Here is a 15373-nt window from a genome sequence, read left to right as displayed (position 1 = left end):
GTGAATCTATTTATGTTATATAAGCATACTCATAATCATTTTAAACTTAATTTAAAAGGTAATTTACTGCACAAAATGTTCCTGGAAATGCCTGGAAAACCTGTTCATAAACTGAAGTCACAGTCGGTATTCCTCCATTGTTTCATCCAGCACTTCAGTAACTAGCATATATTAATGAGTTTTTCTTACATTTCATCCAACTTTGGTAAAGGTTTTTTTTTGTATCGTTTCCTCCATGTGGAAGTCTGTGTTTATACCTGGAGTTAAACACAGCAGCAGAAACCAAAACCAAGTATTAAATGCCACTTCCATAACCTATTGAACGTTTTGTTAACACTTGTTCTGTGTATACAGGCCAAAGAATTTGAAAAGTTAAAATTACTACGAATCCAGCCTAAAGTCAAATTCCCATCCTGCAGAAGTACCTCTGGCTTAGAGAACTCATCAGCATCTGAACCCGCCCACAGGTTGATAGTAACTGCAATAAATCAATTTCATCAATTATAAAACAATTTGAAATAATTTAATTTATATAATAAAATTATATCATCCGATATTATATCCCAAAAGGAGTAGAAGAAAAATAATGATTCACACAGGCATGAAATGTATTCTCAACATTTTATTGTATTTCAGGTAAGCAAGTAACGCACTAAGATAAAGTGTACCACATACCATGACAGTCATTTCTTTTTCAGAATGCTTTGCAGAATGCTAACCACATTGTTTATTTTGCAAGGAAGACAGCTTGTTAGACAAACAACAGAACAAATATATACACAACAAACATTGTACAGTGTATTTGAACCAAACAGTCTAAAAAATGTTCATTTGAGGGGTTGTGTACGTTTGCAGATTGATTGTTAAAAATCTTAACTCCCTCTAAATTTGCAGTACTACATTTTATTAGGTTTAATAAAGAAAGAAGAAAGATCCTTTCCAAAATTCCAAGAAGACCATGTGAAACTGAAAACTTCAAATATTTTCTATTTTTCATTCCTAAACCTCTCTGCGAACTAGGCACCGTGCTTCAACCACCAGATTGACATTTGATTTGTATGTCTGTCTTATAAGCAACTCTGACGTAGGTATTGAACTAAGGTGTTATGAAGAAGGCTGCAAGCTAGTTAACCTGATGAGAAAGCAATAAAGTGACTAGAGATTTCCATTGACCGTTGTAAAAATGTGGTATAGCATCCCTCCTTTGCCATGAAGCCCAGGCATTTGACAGCAACAGTGGTCTCAGTTTTCAATGAAAAGGGTTTGAACACTGACCCCCACCCCCTCACCACAGGGACGTCTGGTAGTTAAACTTGATCTTCAGGAGGTACTTCATGTTGACCTGTGACACATCATACACAATGTATCTGAAGGAACAGCAGTTAAGGACAACAGGAACTATCGAGACAACATAACCAACACTGCAAAACAAAGGGACATTTTACCCAAATGCCACATATGAAATGTTGACAAATAAATGATCCAAAGTTAGATACCAAGAGCTGACAGTCCTATAAAGTAACGACATGTTGTGAGGGTATTTGTTTAGTACAGGTCGACCACCAACGTTTTGTTGTCCTAAACTCGACATTCATTGATCAATGATTTAGGTCTCAGTTTATGACAGAATACTTCTTTTCTTAAAGAATGAAAATCCATTAGTGCCTCAGAGTGATCGGGTCATTCTGAGTAATATCACAGAGCTTCCCATATTTAAACAGCTATCCTTCATTAAAGTTATTTGTAAATTAGAATGAAAACATTGGACTTAATTCACATCCAATGTCATGTTGTAAGAACTTGGCAATAAAGTAAAATTAAAAGTTTAGAAGTGACAGTTCATCGTTTAAAAATAGTCATTAGACATAACATAAGTCGGTCAATTCAATTTCTAGAACAGCGTGTACTGACTAAGTCTCTGACTTTTCTATAAGCCATCAAATAACTAATCATACACGAAAGCATGAAAAGAATTGCGTCATTTGAGAGCAAAATGAGTATTAAATTCAAAAACCAGGTTTTAGGTATTAAAGGATACTCATTGTACAGGAGACTTGTGTCATCAATGTTCGTGTTGCTTCCTTTTCCCAGAGGCACTTGCACCCCGTCCAAAGTGACAGATGCACTTGGATCAGGAGCAGTTCTACCCACACCTGCAAGAAAAAAAAATTCATGAATGAAAGTCTGAAGCAGAATACAAACCAAACTTGTGTCATCTACAAAAGGCAAATTAATTGCCAAATGTCCTACAATAAAAATGGCATTGTATAAACACATATTTATGTAAACCAGCTAAATAACACATTAGCAGGAAAACACATCTATGCCAAAACATTACTGAAAACAGCACAATTATTAGTGACCCTTACCTTTAACACTGTGCTTGCCCTTGGGTACTTTTGTAATGTGGGACGCCTTCTTCAATTCATGCCTGCATTAAAAAAAAAAACATGTTCATTCATATTATCCTCACAGGTTTGTTAAAGAAAGGGTTGATATTCATGTTTTATTTAAATAACTCTGACTTACATGTTGCCCAGAGCAACCTCAGCCAGCAGTAGGAGACCGACGGGGTCTGACTGGGAGGTGTGACAGTAGTTTGCACTCTTTGACACCATGTCGGCAAAGTACACACCTTTACCGAACATGTAACCAGTCTGAAGAATAAAAAAAAGAAAATGACAATGTAACACATAACTGAACAGAAGGAAGAAAAAAAACATCAAGACAGAATATTTGAAAGTTAGGTTGGCAATTTAGAAAAACAATCAAATATCGCTGAGATGTTATTGACCAAATAGCTTGTTATCAATATTACAACTAATTTGTAGGGTTGACTATTGGTGCTTTCACAAAAAATACATAATGAGATTTCTGATTAATAATCATTAGTAATGTGGATAATATAATTAAATTGACAAATAACAGGTAGAAAAGTCTGATAAATAAAAAAAATACATCACTTTACACAAAAACAGCCTTTTAAAAAAAGGAAAAGACACCCTATTGCAATATAAAAAAAGAACATGATATCTAGTCCTATAACATCATATCGTTATAATATTGACAGATAGCCCTATTTTTCAGTTATTTATTGCATAAAAAACAAATGGAAGAGCAGCTTTCGGTTCCAAGCTATCAATAACTCACCACTGGAGCCTCTGGAGGGGCAATGCGAAGACCCTGAGACATGATACCAGCGTAGTTGGTTTTGCGAGAACCGTGCCACAGCAGCTGGCGGTTGTTTAGCTCTTCGAAGGGACGGTACCGTTGGCGCTCTCCCTCTCGAACTATTTTAAAGATCTAACAGAAGGGGAAAGTCAGTGAACACAGTGAGATGGCAACACTTGCTGGACTACAAAGTTACAGTTCATAGGTGAATTGAAATAAAGGCTGTGACGAATGAGTCATAGTTAAACTTACCTCTTCCACTTCCAGCGTGTAAGTGTTGTGTGTAGCAGCGTGGGTGTTCTTAACATATTGCGTAATGATCTCAGCCTCAGTTGTAGACTTGTCAACAACCTGTCAAATAACAAATATGGAGCAACTGTTATCTTCCCATTCATAATCTCTTCACTCAAAAACGTTATTATTAGAAACAATTTGGGAATAAATCCTATATCTTGCACAATGTCCCCAACTATGAAAGAGTTAAACTGCTGCTCACCTCAATCTTGGTTTTGAGTTTCTCGTAGTTGATGTCGATGGGATCGCTCTCATCGTCCTGGGCCCCCCCTCTCAGCAGGCTGTATGCCACTTCAATGTCCAACAGGTTGTCCAACATCTGAACTTTATTCTGAAAAGTGAGGCATGCAGATGTTGTTCAATCCATTTATCGAGCAAGAGAGAATCAAACCGTGGGATGCTGTTTTCGTTGTTCTCACTTGAATGTAGTCCAGGCTGTTGAGCAGCGGGGGTTTCTTCATCCCGAAGTCGTGAGGTATCAGGGTGTAGAAGCGATTGGAGAGATCCAGGATGTGGGCCTCAGACAAACTTTCTGTCACAGCCTATGACAAACAAAATGTTATTTTTATTTGTTATATTGTCCGATAAATTAATACAAATATGTATGGTCAGGGGCTAACATATATCTGGTCCAACCACTGGCACAAAGCACTATTTAGTAGTTGGTTGCTGACCTGCTGTACATCAGTGAGGAGGGAATAGGCACTCTGGATCTGCCTCTTACTCAGTTTTCCTAGGGGCATTTTTTGGAGGTCAATCTGAAGATGGGAAGGGAGAGAAAAAGGAATTGTTAGTAGACATGTACAGGGTTCCTACACTTTTCCACCAATGATTTTCCATGGCTTCTCCATGACCTTTACCTCATTTTCCATGACCAAAAAAATGACTGAATGGTTTATTTTAACAAGGAACAGGAAAATAAGGTCTGCATATGAAACATGTTGTGCCTATCTAAACAGTTAAATGCCATTTTACTTTTCATTACTATACGATACAGTATTTATTATCATTAAAGTATTACTATTTCGGCGATTAGCTAAAATATAAATTATATTTGATGCAACTTTAGTTACATTTCCATGACTTTTCCAAAACTTTGGGAAAAATATTGTTTTCCATAACTTTTCCAGGGCCTGGAATTAGCATTTTGAATTTCCATGACTTTTCCAGGTTTTTAATGACCGTAAGAACCCTGCATGGAAGGTATGGTGTTAAAGGAAATGTTTATTTTTTTCCTTTAGTTATTTGTTGTCCGTATTTTTACACGGGTTGCATATAAAAGATATAATGCACAACGTTTTTTCTTTAAAACAACAAACAAACAATGCTGTATTCAGATAGAGTTGTAGAATTTTCTTTCAAAATGTCATTTATTCTCCTGGGAATAAAACAGTTATTAAGAACAGAGGAAAACTATATCCGTCTAATGGTTTCCATGCATGAACACAGCCACAAACTAATTTAAAAGTCGTACCTCAAACTCCACCATGGCCTTCTTCATGCTCTCTACATCAAAGATCATCTTGATCAGCTCCTGGATGGGTTTGGCCAGCTTGGACTTGGTGCCGGCGCTGGCTGTCAGCTTCTTCACCGCTTCTTCATCCTGTCAAGAAACACATCCACAATCCAGTCATATACAGAAGGAAACAAACGGTCTGAGTTCTGGTTTTGAGTGTGTTACAGTCTGTACCTGTCCATAGTCAATCTCCAGTGGGTAGAACTTATTGGGATATTTGGTGAAGTTGGAGGTGCTCCATGTGTTGCCCGTCTTCTCTTTGTAGACACCCAGGAAGTTGTCCATGGCAGAGTTTTTGTCGTGAAACTTGTCTAGCTTGTTGCCTCCGATAGTGGTACCCACTCTGCCCCATGACCTGAACACCCAGTACCTGCACATAGAGGGAAGAGATACTGTAGTTGAGTTTGGATAATCATTTTAAACATTGTAGCAATAGTGTTGGAAAGGAGAACAAACACTGTTCCTCTGCAGCAGAAAGATAAAACGGGTCTAATCCCTCAATCTCTGACCACTAACCGTTTCTGTACATCATCCTCTAGCAGCTGCAATTTGTAGTAGGAGTTAGTTCCTCTGACAATGTCCACAAGACCCAGCGTAGCGCTGTACATCTTCCCGCTCTGCTCCAGGACATGAGCGCTGTTCTCCAGCCCTAAAAATAAATAAAGTCAAGGTCAGAAGAATAAGAAATTGGATGGAGTAATAATGTTTTGAATGCAGGGCGCTCATGACTACCTGAATCTGGATCCACAGCAGCTCCTCCTTTCACCGTCAGTTTCATCTTCTTGGTTTTGCTACTGCCTGTAATCACGTAGATGCATGTTTTTCATCAATAAACTTACACCAAAGAGTCCAGTGCTATAACCAGGGTTGGGAGTTACTTAAAAAATGTAATCAGTAACATATTCTGAGTATCATATTCTAAATGTAAATTAAATGTAATTACTTTTGGATTTCCTTAATTTCAAATGCGATGCATATACCGGTAAATACAAGAGAAAAATATATCAATAAGAGGTTATTTACTCAAGTTTGTCATGTAAGACAACAAAACAATAGGCGTGTTCACACCGCGGTACTTTTCCCACTTTAGTTTCGATATAGTTCCAAAATGTCTCGTTCACACCAAAAAGAGCCGGAACTAAAATGAGTTCATCAGAGCCTTTTTTACCCCCTTATCCGTCCCTGCTAGGAAACAGGTACTTTCGTGGGAGAAAAAGGTTCCTATGTCTGATTGGCTGGGCGGAATACAAACTACGCCCCGTAAAACTCCCAAAAACTTTTGTGAAGCCGCCATTTTATTATCCTTGCATTAGCATTATTAGCATTCGCCCAGCGCAGAAACGCAGCGAGACTAACTTATGGCAACACAAAAGAAAACATGGGAGCCGTGGAGATGAGGAAGTGTCTGCGTTCTGGCGATTTACTCGATAAGCCAGTCCTCAACTCCGGGGACTTCCGGCCGGGGACTTCGGGTGGCAGTATACGCCGTGAAGTTGTTTGCGGCCTGCCAGTAAACCCAAAGCAGAAGAAGAAGATGTCAGCGGCTTCATTTGCCTAATCCTCCCCCCAGGAACTTATTCCGGTGTGAACGCGATCTGTACTTAGCTCTCATGAACCGATTGTGACTTTTGAAAAAAGACATTTAGTATCAAAAATGTTTCCTCTTATATTTTAGGCTTACAGAATATTATAGTCTACAAATGCTGGTTTAGTTTAACATATTAGTTTTTTTTTAATATATATATATAAACAAAAAGGAAATCGGTCTAAATAAAAAGCACAATTTTTTTGTACCTAGAATATATAATTTTGTATTATAAAAACGCATTATTACATTCTAATCCTGTTAGTAATCGAGATCTTAAAAAATTAGCAGTAATCTGATTACATCACCTGTAACTGTAAGGGAATAGTTACTTTTTTTGTATTACATGTAATCTGTTACATCCCAAACCTGGCTATAACACAAGGGGGATCACCCCTCTTAAACATGAGCTAACATTAAGACACAAATAAATAAGCACATGCATCGACAACCGCAACTAATATCCTTTACCTTCCTCCTCCTTCACTCTGCCTGTGCTCTTGGCAGCCGGCGTTCCAGACTTGGAGGCCACTGACGGAGCTAGAGCCTCAGCTTTGACCTCGGCGCCCCAGGGTGAGATGGCGTGCAGGGAGACGAGTTCCTGGAGGGCTTTACCCGACGACTTGATGTCTTTGAGGAAATCCTCGGAGACCACACGCACGCCAGCGTCCCTCACCTCCTCCATCTTCTTACTCATCTTCTCTACCTCCTCTGTGGAAACATCGAGGAGGAAGCAGGTGTGACAAAGGCAGCGAGTGAGAAAAGTTAATATAGTGAGGGCCAACATACGAATAATTCTGCATTTTTTGGCTGGTTGCTCACTTTTGGTGCTGAGGCAGAGAGAAGCTTTATTTGCTGAGCTGGCCATCTTTCCACCGAGCTCCTCGACGAAAGCCTTGAGATCGTCCTTGTTCTTGCTCAGCTTGCCCACACTCATCAGTTTCATACCAGTAAGAGGTTTGTCTTTGTTGAAATAAAAGACACAGATATAGGAAAATTATAAATACACAACTTATTTCTAAATATTTACTGTGTTATTCCACTGGCCCTAGCAGTCCTATTTTAGTTTCTGTTTATATGAATAACATTTAAAGGAAACACTAAGCATACACAGGTTCCAAAATCCTAATAAATGAAAGGTTTCCATATCTGCAGGATGTTAACACCTCCCGGTTTGTTCACCAACCTGCAGGCGCTCCCTCTGGCAGTTGCTCCGTCTTGACGCCGGATGCACTCGCCAGCGGTTTAGCTTTGGCTGCGCTGGGAGTTTCGGCAGGAGCCTCTTTTGGGTAAAACCTGTCCTGTCGCTTGAACTTGAATTTTTTCAGGAAGGGAATTTCACTGAATTCCTAAAATTATAGAACCAGAACACACAAAGTTGTAAAATGTGTCAAGAATATGTAACATGTCATTCATCTTTATACGAATATTCTATTTGTATCCGCCACAAAGTTACAGCACGTAAAAGGAAGAATAAATACCTATAGTTCCAACCATAGTGCATTTCATCACAATAGGCGCTTTCACACCGGAGTACTTTCCCAGTATAGTTCAGATATAGTTCCGAAAATGTGCGTTCACACCAAAAAAATCCGGAACTAGAACTTAGTTCATGAGTGCGTGTTCTGATTAACTAAATTCTGATGAACCAAATACGGCAAAGTACTTGGTGTGAAAGCGCCTAATGATGTGGATACTGCACTACAGGTGGGGACTTAGTATAGGAATTGCTAGCTAAGAACCACATGGAGCACTGGAATGAGACGGCGTACCTTGGGGGTGATCCAGTTATTGCGAATGGGAGTCGTTGTTTTGAACACACACTTTGTCCAGGCTGAGATGTCCCCTTGACAGTAATAAGCATCACCCTTGAACACCAGCTGGCCCATGCACTCCTTACAGGGCTCAAGGGCCCCGAAAGCCATGCCGTCTGCGAGGCAGTCCAGAACCTGAAGATTAAACATAAGAACTGACTTTAACAGAATCAGGTATCACAGGGGCTTCAGTTTATACAGTAAAGAACAATAACTAAGCAAAGACTTTCTCAATTATTACTAGTGACCAGGTAACCTTCAATTAGGGATGTATATCGTTGACTTTTTTACGATACCGATACCACTGAACAATACCGATACTCAACCGATACATATCGTGATACTTTGAAAATGTATCATCCCACAATTACTCTCATGAAGCGCCCATGTCAAATGAATATTACATTCAATTGTGGGACTTCTTGGACCTTTTAGTACTGAACAAACAATGAAAAATACATACAAAATATGAAGAAAACCGATTATGGAATATCTTTTATAACACCCGCCATCAGGTGTGCCGCGTGAATAGCACATCTTGTCCATGCTAACAGACCGTTATAGCACCGTTCTAATTAATGTTAAACCTGAGATTCGACTAGAGAACAAATAAATAACAGAATAATGGTCATGAGATCTCGGCATTGCACAAACAAACAAATCTCATCTTTAAAATCAACATTTGCCTTCACTGGTGAGAGAAAACAAATCCCATCACAGTTCCTTTGTGGGACTTACCTTTCTAGTATTGAACAAACAATGAAAAATACATAAAATATGAAGAAAAACGATTATGCAATCTAATTTATAACACGGCCACAGACTCACTTTTTAAATTAAATAAAAAATAAAAAATTATTATTATTTTTTTTTAAAGTCTCAAAACCGGATCTAATTTCGGTACGGTATACCGTAGCCACCAGTAACCGGTATTTCGGTAATAACGGTATGCATCCCTACCTTCAATCGCCTTTAATCTTTCAATGAAGTAAACAAGAGAAGGTTTTCTTACATTAGATTCTCCTGAGGGAACCTCCTGGCTGTTTGCAATCAGCAGCTCCTTCATATCGTTGGTGGAGCAGAACTTCCTCAGCTTGTCCTTGATTCCCCAAATCAGCTGGCTTTGGTTCTACAGAACACACCAAATATAAACATAAAAGCGTATCAAAAACATGGTCCCCAAATATAACGCGTTTCATTAAGGAGTAAAATGGAGAAAAAAATGTACCTTTAACTGCTCCTCGAGCTTCTTTTTCTCATCGTCCTCTTCCTTCTTCTGTTTCTTTGTTGCTCCATCCAATTCATCGCCTTTACGCTTACTGTAAGAGCAAAGAAAAGTTGTTGAAATGGTTTCTTTCTTTCATACTTTCTTTTGTTGTTTTGGATTTGAAAAACATCCAAATTAACGTCCCAAATTAGGCAACAAGGGACACTGGAACACACAAGCCTTCGTCTGACACCTTTATTCATTAGGAACATTCATTAGGGCTCCATCAGTTAATGGACTCTCACACACAGGCAGGAACATGTCTCAACCGTCCTAGGTGTCAATGCTGATATCATCACCGCTGCCCTGACAGGAAATATTCATTAGACAACCCATGAGAGCGGACACACACCAGCCCACAGGCATCACCTAATGACCAACTAGTGGCTCAGACTTATCCTTGAGGTGTAAAAAAACAAAACAAACATCACTTATTAAACAAGTACTGATGTCAAGAGGGAAGAAGGGAATTATATAAAGTGGCATCGTTCAGATTTGCTCAAACAGAGGACAGAATTTCCATTCCAATGTGAGGATAGTACGGTATCGGGATGAACGTCGGTTGAGTTTTATATAGGTAAGTTATTTTACCGCTTTGTCACAGGTAGTGAGGAGTGAAGCTCGACTTCTGATTAAATCTTCTTTCTTTTTGAATTTAGGGACCACCATGGAGAACACCACTGCACTGTTGAACCTCTACACGTTCCTCCAAACTAGAAAAGCATCCAATCTTTCTGACTTCCTGCAGCCTTTCCAAAACTCCTCAGCTCCTTCCTTTTCCAATACGGGCTCCTCCCTTCCTCCGCCCCCGCCTGCTGACCTGCTGATCTCCCCTAACATTGCGTACATGGTGGCCGAGATAGTCATCGCCTTTCTCTCTGCGGTCGGCAATTTGCTGGTCTGCGTTGCCGTGGGCCTCAACCGCAAGTTACGCACCCTCACCAACTACTTCCTGGTGTCGCTGGCGGTCGCTGACATCTGTGTGGGGGTGATCGCCATACCCTGTGCCGTCCTGACTGATATCGGTTTACCACGTCACAACTTTCCTCTGTGTCTGCTCATGTTGAGTGTTTTGATCATGTTCACGCAAAGCTCCATCTTCAGCCTGCTGGCGGTGGCGTCGGAGCGCTACGTGGCTATCTTCATGCCGTTCCGCTACAGCGCCCTGATGACGCCTCGCAACGCCGTGTTAGTGATCCTCTCCACGTGGCTGCTGGCCTTCCTCATCGGGCTGGTTCCCATGATGGGCTGGCACAAGACGCCGCCGGAGTCAGGCCACTGTTTCTTCACTGCGGTGGTAGACATGACCTACATGGTTTATTTCTGCTTCTTTGCCTTTGTGCTGACACCCTTGGTGATCATGTTTCTCATCTATGCCAAGATCTTTTTGACGGTCAAGCGCCAATTGAGGCGCGTCGTGTGTAAGCAGAATGGTGGAGGGCAGGCGACAGCCAGCATGTGGAGAGAGATGAAGACTGCCACCACACTCTTCCTGGTTCTTTTCTTGTTCACAGTCTGCTGGATACCGCTACAAATCATCGACTGCTTCCTGCTGCTGTGCCCACACTGCCCCGTGCCGCTCGAGCTGCTGCTCACTGCCATCCTCCTGTCACATGCCAACTCTGCCATCAACCCCTTCCTGTATGCATACACCATGACAGCATTCAGAGACACCTTTAGGGACATTTTCATGTGCTGTAGGGCGTCGGGAGAGAGAGATGCTTCGAATGCAGCCAGCGGTGTCGATAGAGAAGGAGCGACTGTCCGAAACACACACTAGAGCTGAGACACTGAACACTGTAAGTACCAAACCTACGATAATAAAGAGTATCTATTTTTCTTTGTCTCACCCTTCAGTTTTTACAGCAGGAAGCCTCTTCTTAAGTTCCTCCTTATCTTCTGCCCTCAGTGCGTTGAAACCTTTGAGCTGAGCGGCGCTGTATTCAGGTTTGAAGGCCAACTCCTCCCTGCTGCTCACGAAACACGCAGTGTGGTACCAGCGGTCGATCAGACCCAGCTGGGGCTTCTCTGGGTCCACAGTTTTCTTGGAGACACGGATCTGATCCTAAAGGACACAGCCACAGACTCAGAAACAATTCCCTATGATAAAACATATCATATGTAATATATATGTACAAATGAATGCATTGGTAGAAAAATGTCTGCTAACCTTTTCTATTTTCAGATCACAGCCTTTGCATGTGCTGCGGTTTGATTTGGCATATTCTACTGCAAAGTTATTTAGCGTCTTCTCTCCTTTGGCTCCACCCTTCTGGTCTCCTTTTCCTACAAAAAAAATAAGTCAGTCAATTTTAATATTCAAGCAAACCAAGTGTAATCACGTCATTCAAAATGTATATATTTATGTATGCAAGATATCTGAATATAAATGTTAGACTTAGACATACTTTATTGTCATTTCAACAAGACACAGAGTGTACTATTAAAACGGACATTTCGTTGTACTGGCTTACAGGAACAACAGGACAATATAAAAACTTGCTAAAATTGTACATATAAATAAATACGTTAAAGTCAAGTGGTGCGGATAAAATTAACGATAAAGTGTGCGTTTAAAATATAAAGACTTACTATACATATAAATAAAATAGACAAACTATATAGAAAATATGTGCGCTTTACACAGCGTAATGTAATCTATATGTTACTGGTCTACTTGATATTCAAAATATAAATATGAATATAAATATACAACAGAATGTTTATTTGAACTCATGACTAGGCGATGTAAAAGTTAGATACTTTATAAAACAATAGGTATGATCTCCAGTAGAACCTCCTCTGTAAGATACTACAGTACACAGAGCGATCTCAATTATTTCTAATAGCCTGTGTGTTTCGTTTTTTTTACTGATAAAAATAAGTTTTAACAGTATACGAGAATGAAGCCACTGCTGGCTGTGGGTAAGCTACCCTATGTTGTTGTGCACACCTGTTGGACAGACTGTGAAAAGGCAGCTGCTCCACTAAAGAGTGGTTCAACTGCCCACTGCTCCTAGTACTACCCTCCTGGTACTAGGATGGGTTAAATGCAGAGGCCAAATAATCGATTCATATTCGCCAGGGCTGTCCGATTTTCAAATTTGATCATGGTCAGTTTCTGGCATTCCTACCTCCTACTGCTCCTCCACTCTCAATGGCCTTCTTTACTTTCTCCTGGTCGTCCCAGCGCAGGTCAGAGTAGCCCGCTATATCAGCCGTGGACTGAGCTGCAGATCTCAACCAGAAGCAAGAGAAGTGGTGCCAGTGGGGAACTTTCCCATCAAACATGGGTGACTGTGGGGGAAAAAACAGAGTATGTTTACACTGAGACCCATGGTGATATGGGATCGGAGCCTCCGAACATGAGACAGAAATGTGAATCGGACCAGTGAATGACTCCTAACTGAGGCTTACAAGAGAATATTCTTTCATTTTCAAATGTTTCCTTATGTATAACAAATGATGGTCCATAATAAGTGAGGTTTTGTCTCTCAAAAAGAAACTATAGTGTAGAGAAACTATTTATTGACTAAATAAAAAAAGGTCTCTCCAGGAAGACTGGGCGGTGTCTTTTGCTGAATAACATGCTTTTTTAAAAATGTGGTGTTCAAATGAGGGTACAACATATGTTGTTCAATACAATGATGAGATGTGCAATAAGTTATGTAATTGTATGACAAATGTTTCACCAAATCAATGCCATATAATTCCAAGTGGGCAGGGCACTTTTATGAGCATGGCACAAGAAAAAAAACGACTTTTTCTGTTTGTTTTTTAATGAAATGACCACTGCTTAGTTGACTAGCTTTAAGAAAGAAAAGTCACTGTGAGATTGAGAAACTGGAGCTGCTCCACGAAGAAGGTTTCTGAGCCTCTAAGTGAATTAATTCTCTCTGTGGGGCAGCAGCCTGACTTTGCATTGAGGTAGTGCTGCTAGTGCTGCTATTTTTGTTCCAGAAGCAGATTCTCACTCGGTTGTGTAAGTGTAGCATTTAAGCATAACCGCAGGCTGCATTAAAATGTATTAATGACAAAACCTTAATGCATAGCAGGATGCGCACTGAGAGACTGAGAGTCCCCTAGGAAAGGCTCAGCGGCTCTTTGTGAACAAGATTCAACAGACAATGTCAGCCATTTAAATGCTAACGAGGGCCTAACCTAACAAAACTGAAACCAAACTATACAATACATATGTTCATTCTCTCACCAGTTTATAAATATCCACTATATTCGCCGAATAAACCACCTAAATTACCAAAGCTAACACTCTGGTGGTAGGCTAGCTAGCAGTTTCTCCAGATTACTGTCTGCAGACGTCGTTACCTGCACCATGATGGCCATTCTCAGCGAGTCTTTCGCTATGTTTTCTTTGCATTTCTTGCACCATGCACGGCTGCTTTTGGCATATTCCGCCTTGTACAGCTTGTCCTCTTGAGACTCCGCCATACTTCTTTAATTTCACAGCGAAATAAAAGGAAATGACTGTTAGTCGAACTTTCTCCGGATAACTAGGAGCCACAACAACCAATGCTGCTGCAGAGAAGCGAAACTGGCCGCGTGCCTGCATGGCTCCAGAGGTGCGTGAAGAGCTCTCACTCTGTCTCTGTTTCCTGATACCAAAACACCAGCCGCTCTCCAAATTACACATTATCAAATGTAAATAGGCTACATTTATACAGTGGTGTAAAGTAACTAAGAACATTTAGTCAACTACTGTTCTTAAGTAACATTTCATGATACTATTACTCTACTTGGGTATTTACATCTTTTGGTACTTCGTGCTTCTACTCCACTACAATTCATAGGTAAATCGTGCGCTTCTACTCCACTACATTTGTTTTATACCGTTAGTTTCTTTGCAGATTTGGATTAATGACATGAAATATAATCAACACTTAAATTCAACAAACGTAAAGTAAAAAATAGCGACAAAAGTGAATAGTAATACCAATACACTAATTAACCCAAGTGCAAAAATAGAATAACAACAGAAGTAAGATCGTCTACATTTAGAAAAAAAATATTAAACTAAAATAGAAAGTTAACATTGCACATGATAGTGAATGTTATAATGGCAATGATATTGAAAAAGTGCTCTTCACGCTGACTTGAAACTGGGTTTATACAGATTTGGACTCGCTGGTACAATTCCTTAATAAGACAGCAATAGACAGACCTACATTGTAACATTTCAGAATCAGAATCAGAATTGGTTTTATTAGGTCAGTAGGTTTACACATACGACGAATTTGCTTTAGTATTTACAATATTTACACATGACAAATATACTGTAACACATTATGTCTTTGTTATTTAAAAAGCAACAGTAAAACAACTTTAAAACCATTTGTTCGGCCAATCAGAGATCTTGAAGATTGGAAAGTATTTCGACTTGAGATTTGACTTCTAGTTGCCCTTAAAGAAGTATTTGTGACCACTAATCATGTTTTTTATGCTATATCTGCCTCTTAATTAAAGACGGACCCACTTTTTCCAAACACCGAGTGATGCATCTTTCGCAATAGACGAACAAGGAGTCGGCTGCAGAATACCCGCGCGATTAGCAGCCAGAAATAATTGAGTCAGGAGAAATCGTCCAGCAAGGAAGGCGAGAGGCTGTGTTCAGACGTTCAGACCATGGTTCAGACCTTTATATACAGTCTATGGTTCCCTTCAGTTCAGACCATGGATGTATGGTTCAGACTGGGACAACACTTCCATTG

The 15373-nt window shown here is 40.0% G+C and overlaps 2 protein-coding genes across 2 annotated transcripts; one reads left to right on the top strand and one right to left on the bottom strand.

Moving 5' to 3' along the window:
• Nucleotides 1–607: 607 nt before the first annotated feature.
• On the bottom strand, nt 608–14230 carry parp1 (poly (ADP-ribose) polymerase 1). The gene is made up of 23 exons (XM_079643194.1): nt 13974–14230; nt 12782–12944; nt 11818–11933; nt 11498–11712; nt 9609–9699; nt 9393–9509; nt 8339–8515; nt 7753–7915; nt 7389–7529; nt 7038–7277; nt 5714–5779; nt 5498–5630; nt 5156–5351; nt 4940–5068; nt 4140–4223; nt 3885–4007; nt 3668–3796; nt 3424–3522; nt 3151–3303; nt 2530–2657; nt 2370–2431; nt 2039–2153; nt 608–1367 (listed from the first exon to the last, which is right to left on the bottom strand). Exons 1-23 carry the CDS (start codon nt 14094–14096, stop codon nt 1286–1288), a joined length of 3045 nt encoding a protein of 1014 aa, XP_079499320.1. The 5' UTR covers nt 14097–14230; the 3' UTR covers nt 608–1285.
• Nucleotides 10216–11488, top strand: adorb1a (adenosine receptor B1a). The gene has a single exon (XM_079643212.1). It carries the CDS (start codon nt 10315–10317, stop codon nt 11425–11427), a length of 1113 nt encoding a protein of 370 aa, XP_079499338.1. The 5' UTR covers nt 10216–10314; the 3' UTR covers nt 11428–11488.
• Nucleotides 14231–15373: the final 1143 nt, after the last annotated feature.

Source organism: Notothenia rossii (assembly GCF_949606895.1).
Source record: "Notothenia rossii genome assembly, chromosome: 8".
Taxonomy (NCBI): domain Eukaryota; kingdom Metazoa; phylum Chordata; class Actinopteri; order Perciformes; family Nototheniidae; genus Notothenia; species Notothenia rossii.
Note: the sequence above shows the minus strand (reverse complement) of the source record. Positions and strands in the feature narration are given on the sequence as shown.

Excerpts from the sequence above, each read along its gene's own strand:
- adorb1a (XM_079643212.1), top strand. The coding sequence starts at position 10,315 with ATGGAGAACACCACTGCACTGTTGAACCTCTACACGTTCCTCCAAACT.
- parp1 (XM_079643194.1), bottom strand. The coding sequence starts at position 14,096 with ATGGCGGAGTCTCAAGAGGACAAGCTGTACAAGGCGGAATATGCCAAA. Across the intron at positions 9,510-9,608 it reads AGCTCGAGGAGCAGTTAAAG|AACCAAAGCCAGCTGATTTG; the intron begins GTACATTTTTTT and ends TGTGTTCTGTAG. Across the intron at positions 7,530-7,752 it reads GCCAGAGGGAGCGCCTGCAG|ACAAACCTCTTACTGGTATG; the intron begins GTTGGTGAACAA and ends ATTTCAACAAAG.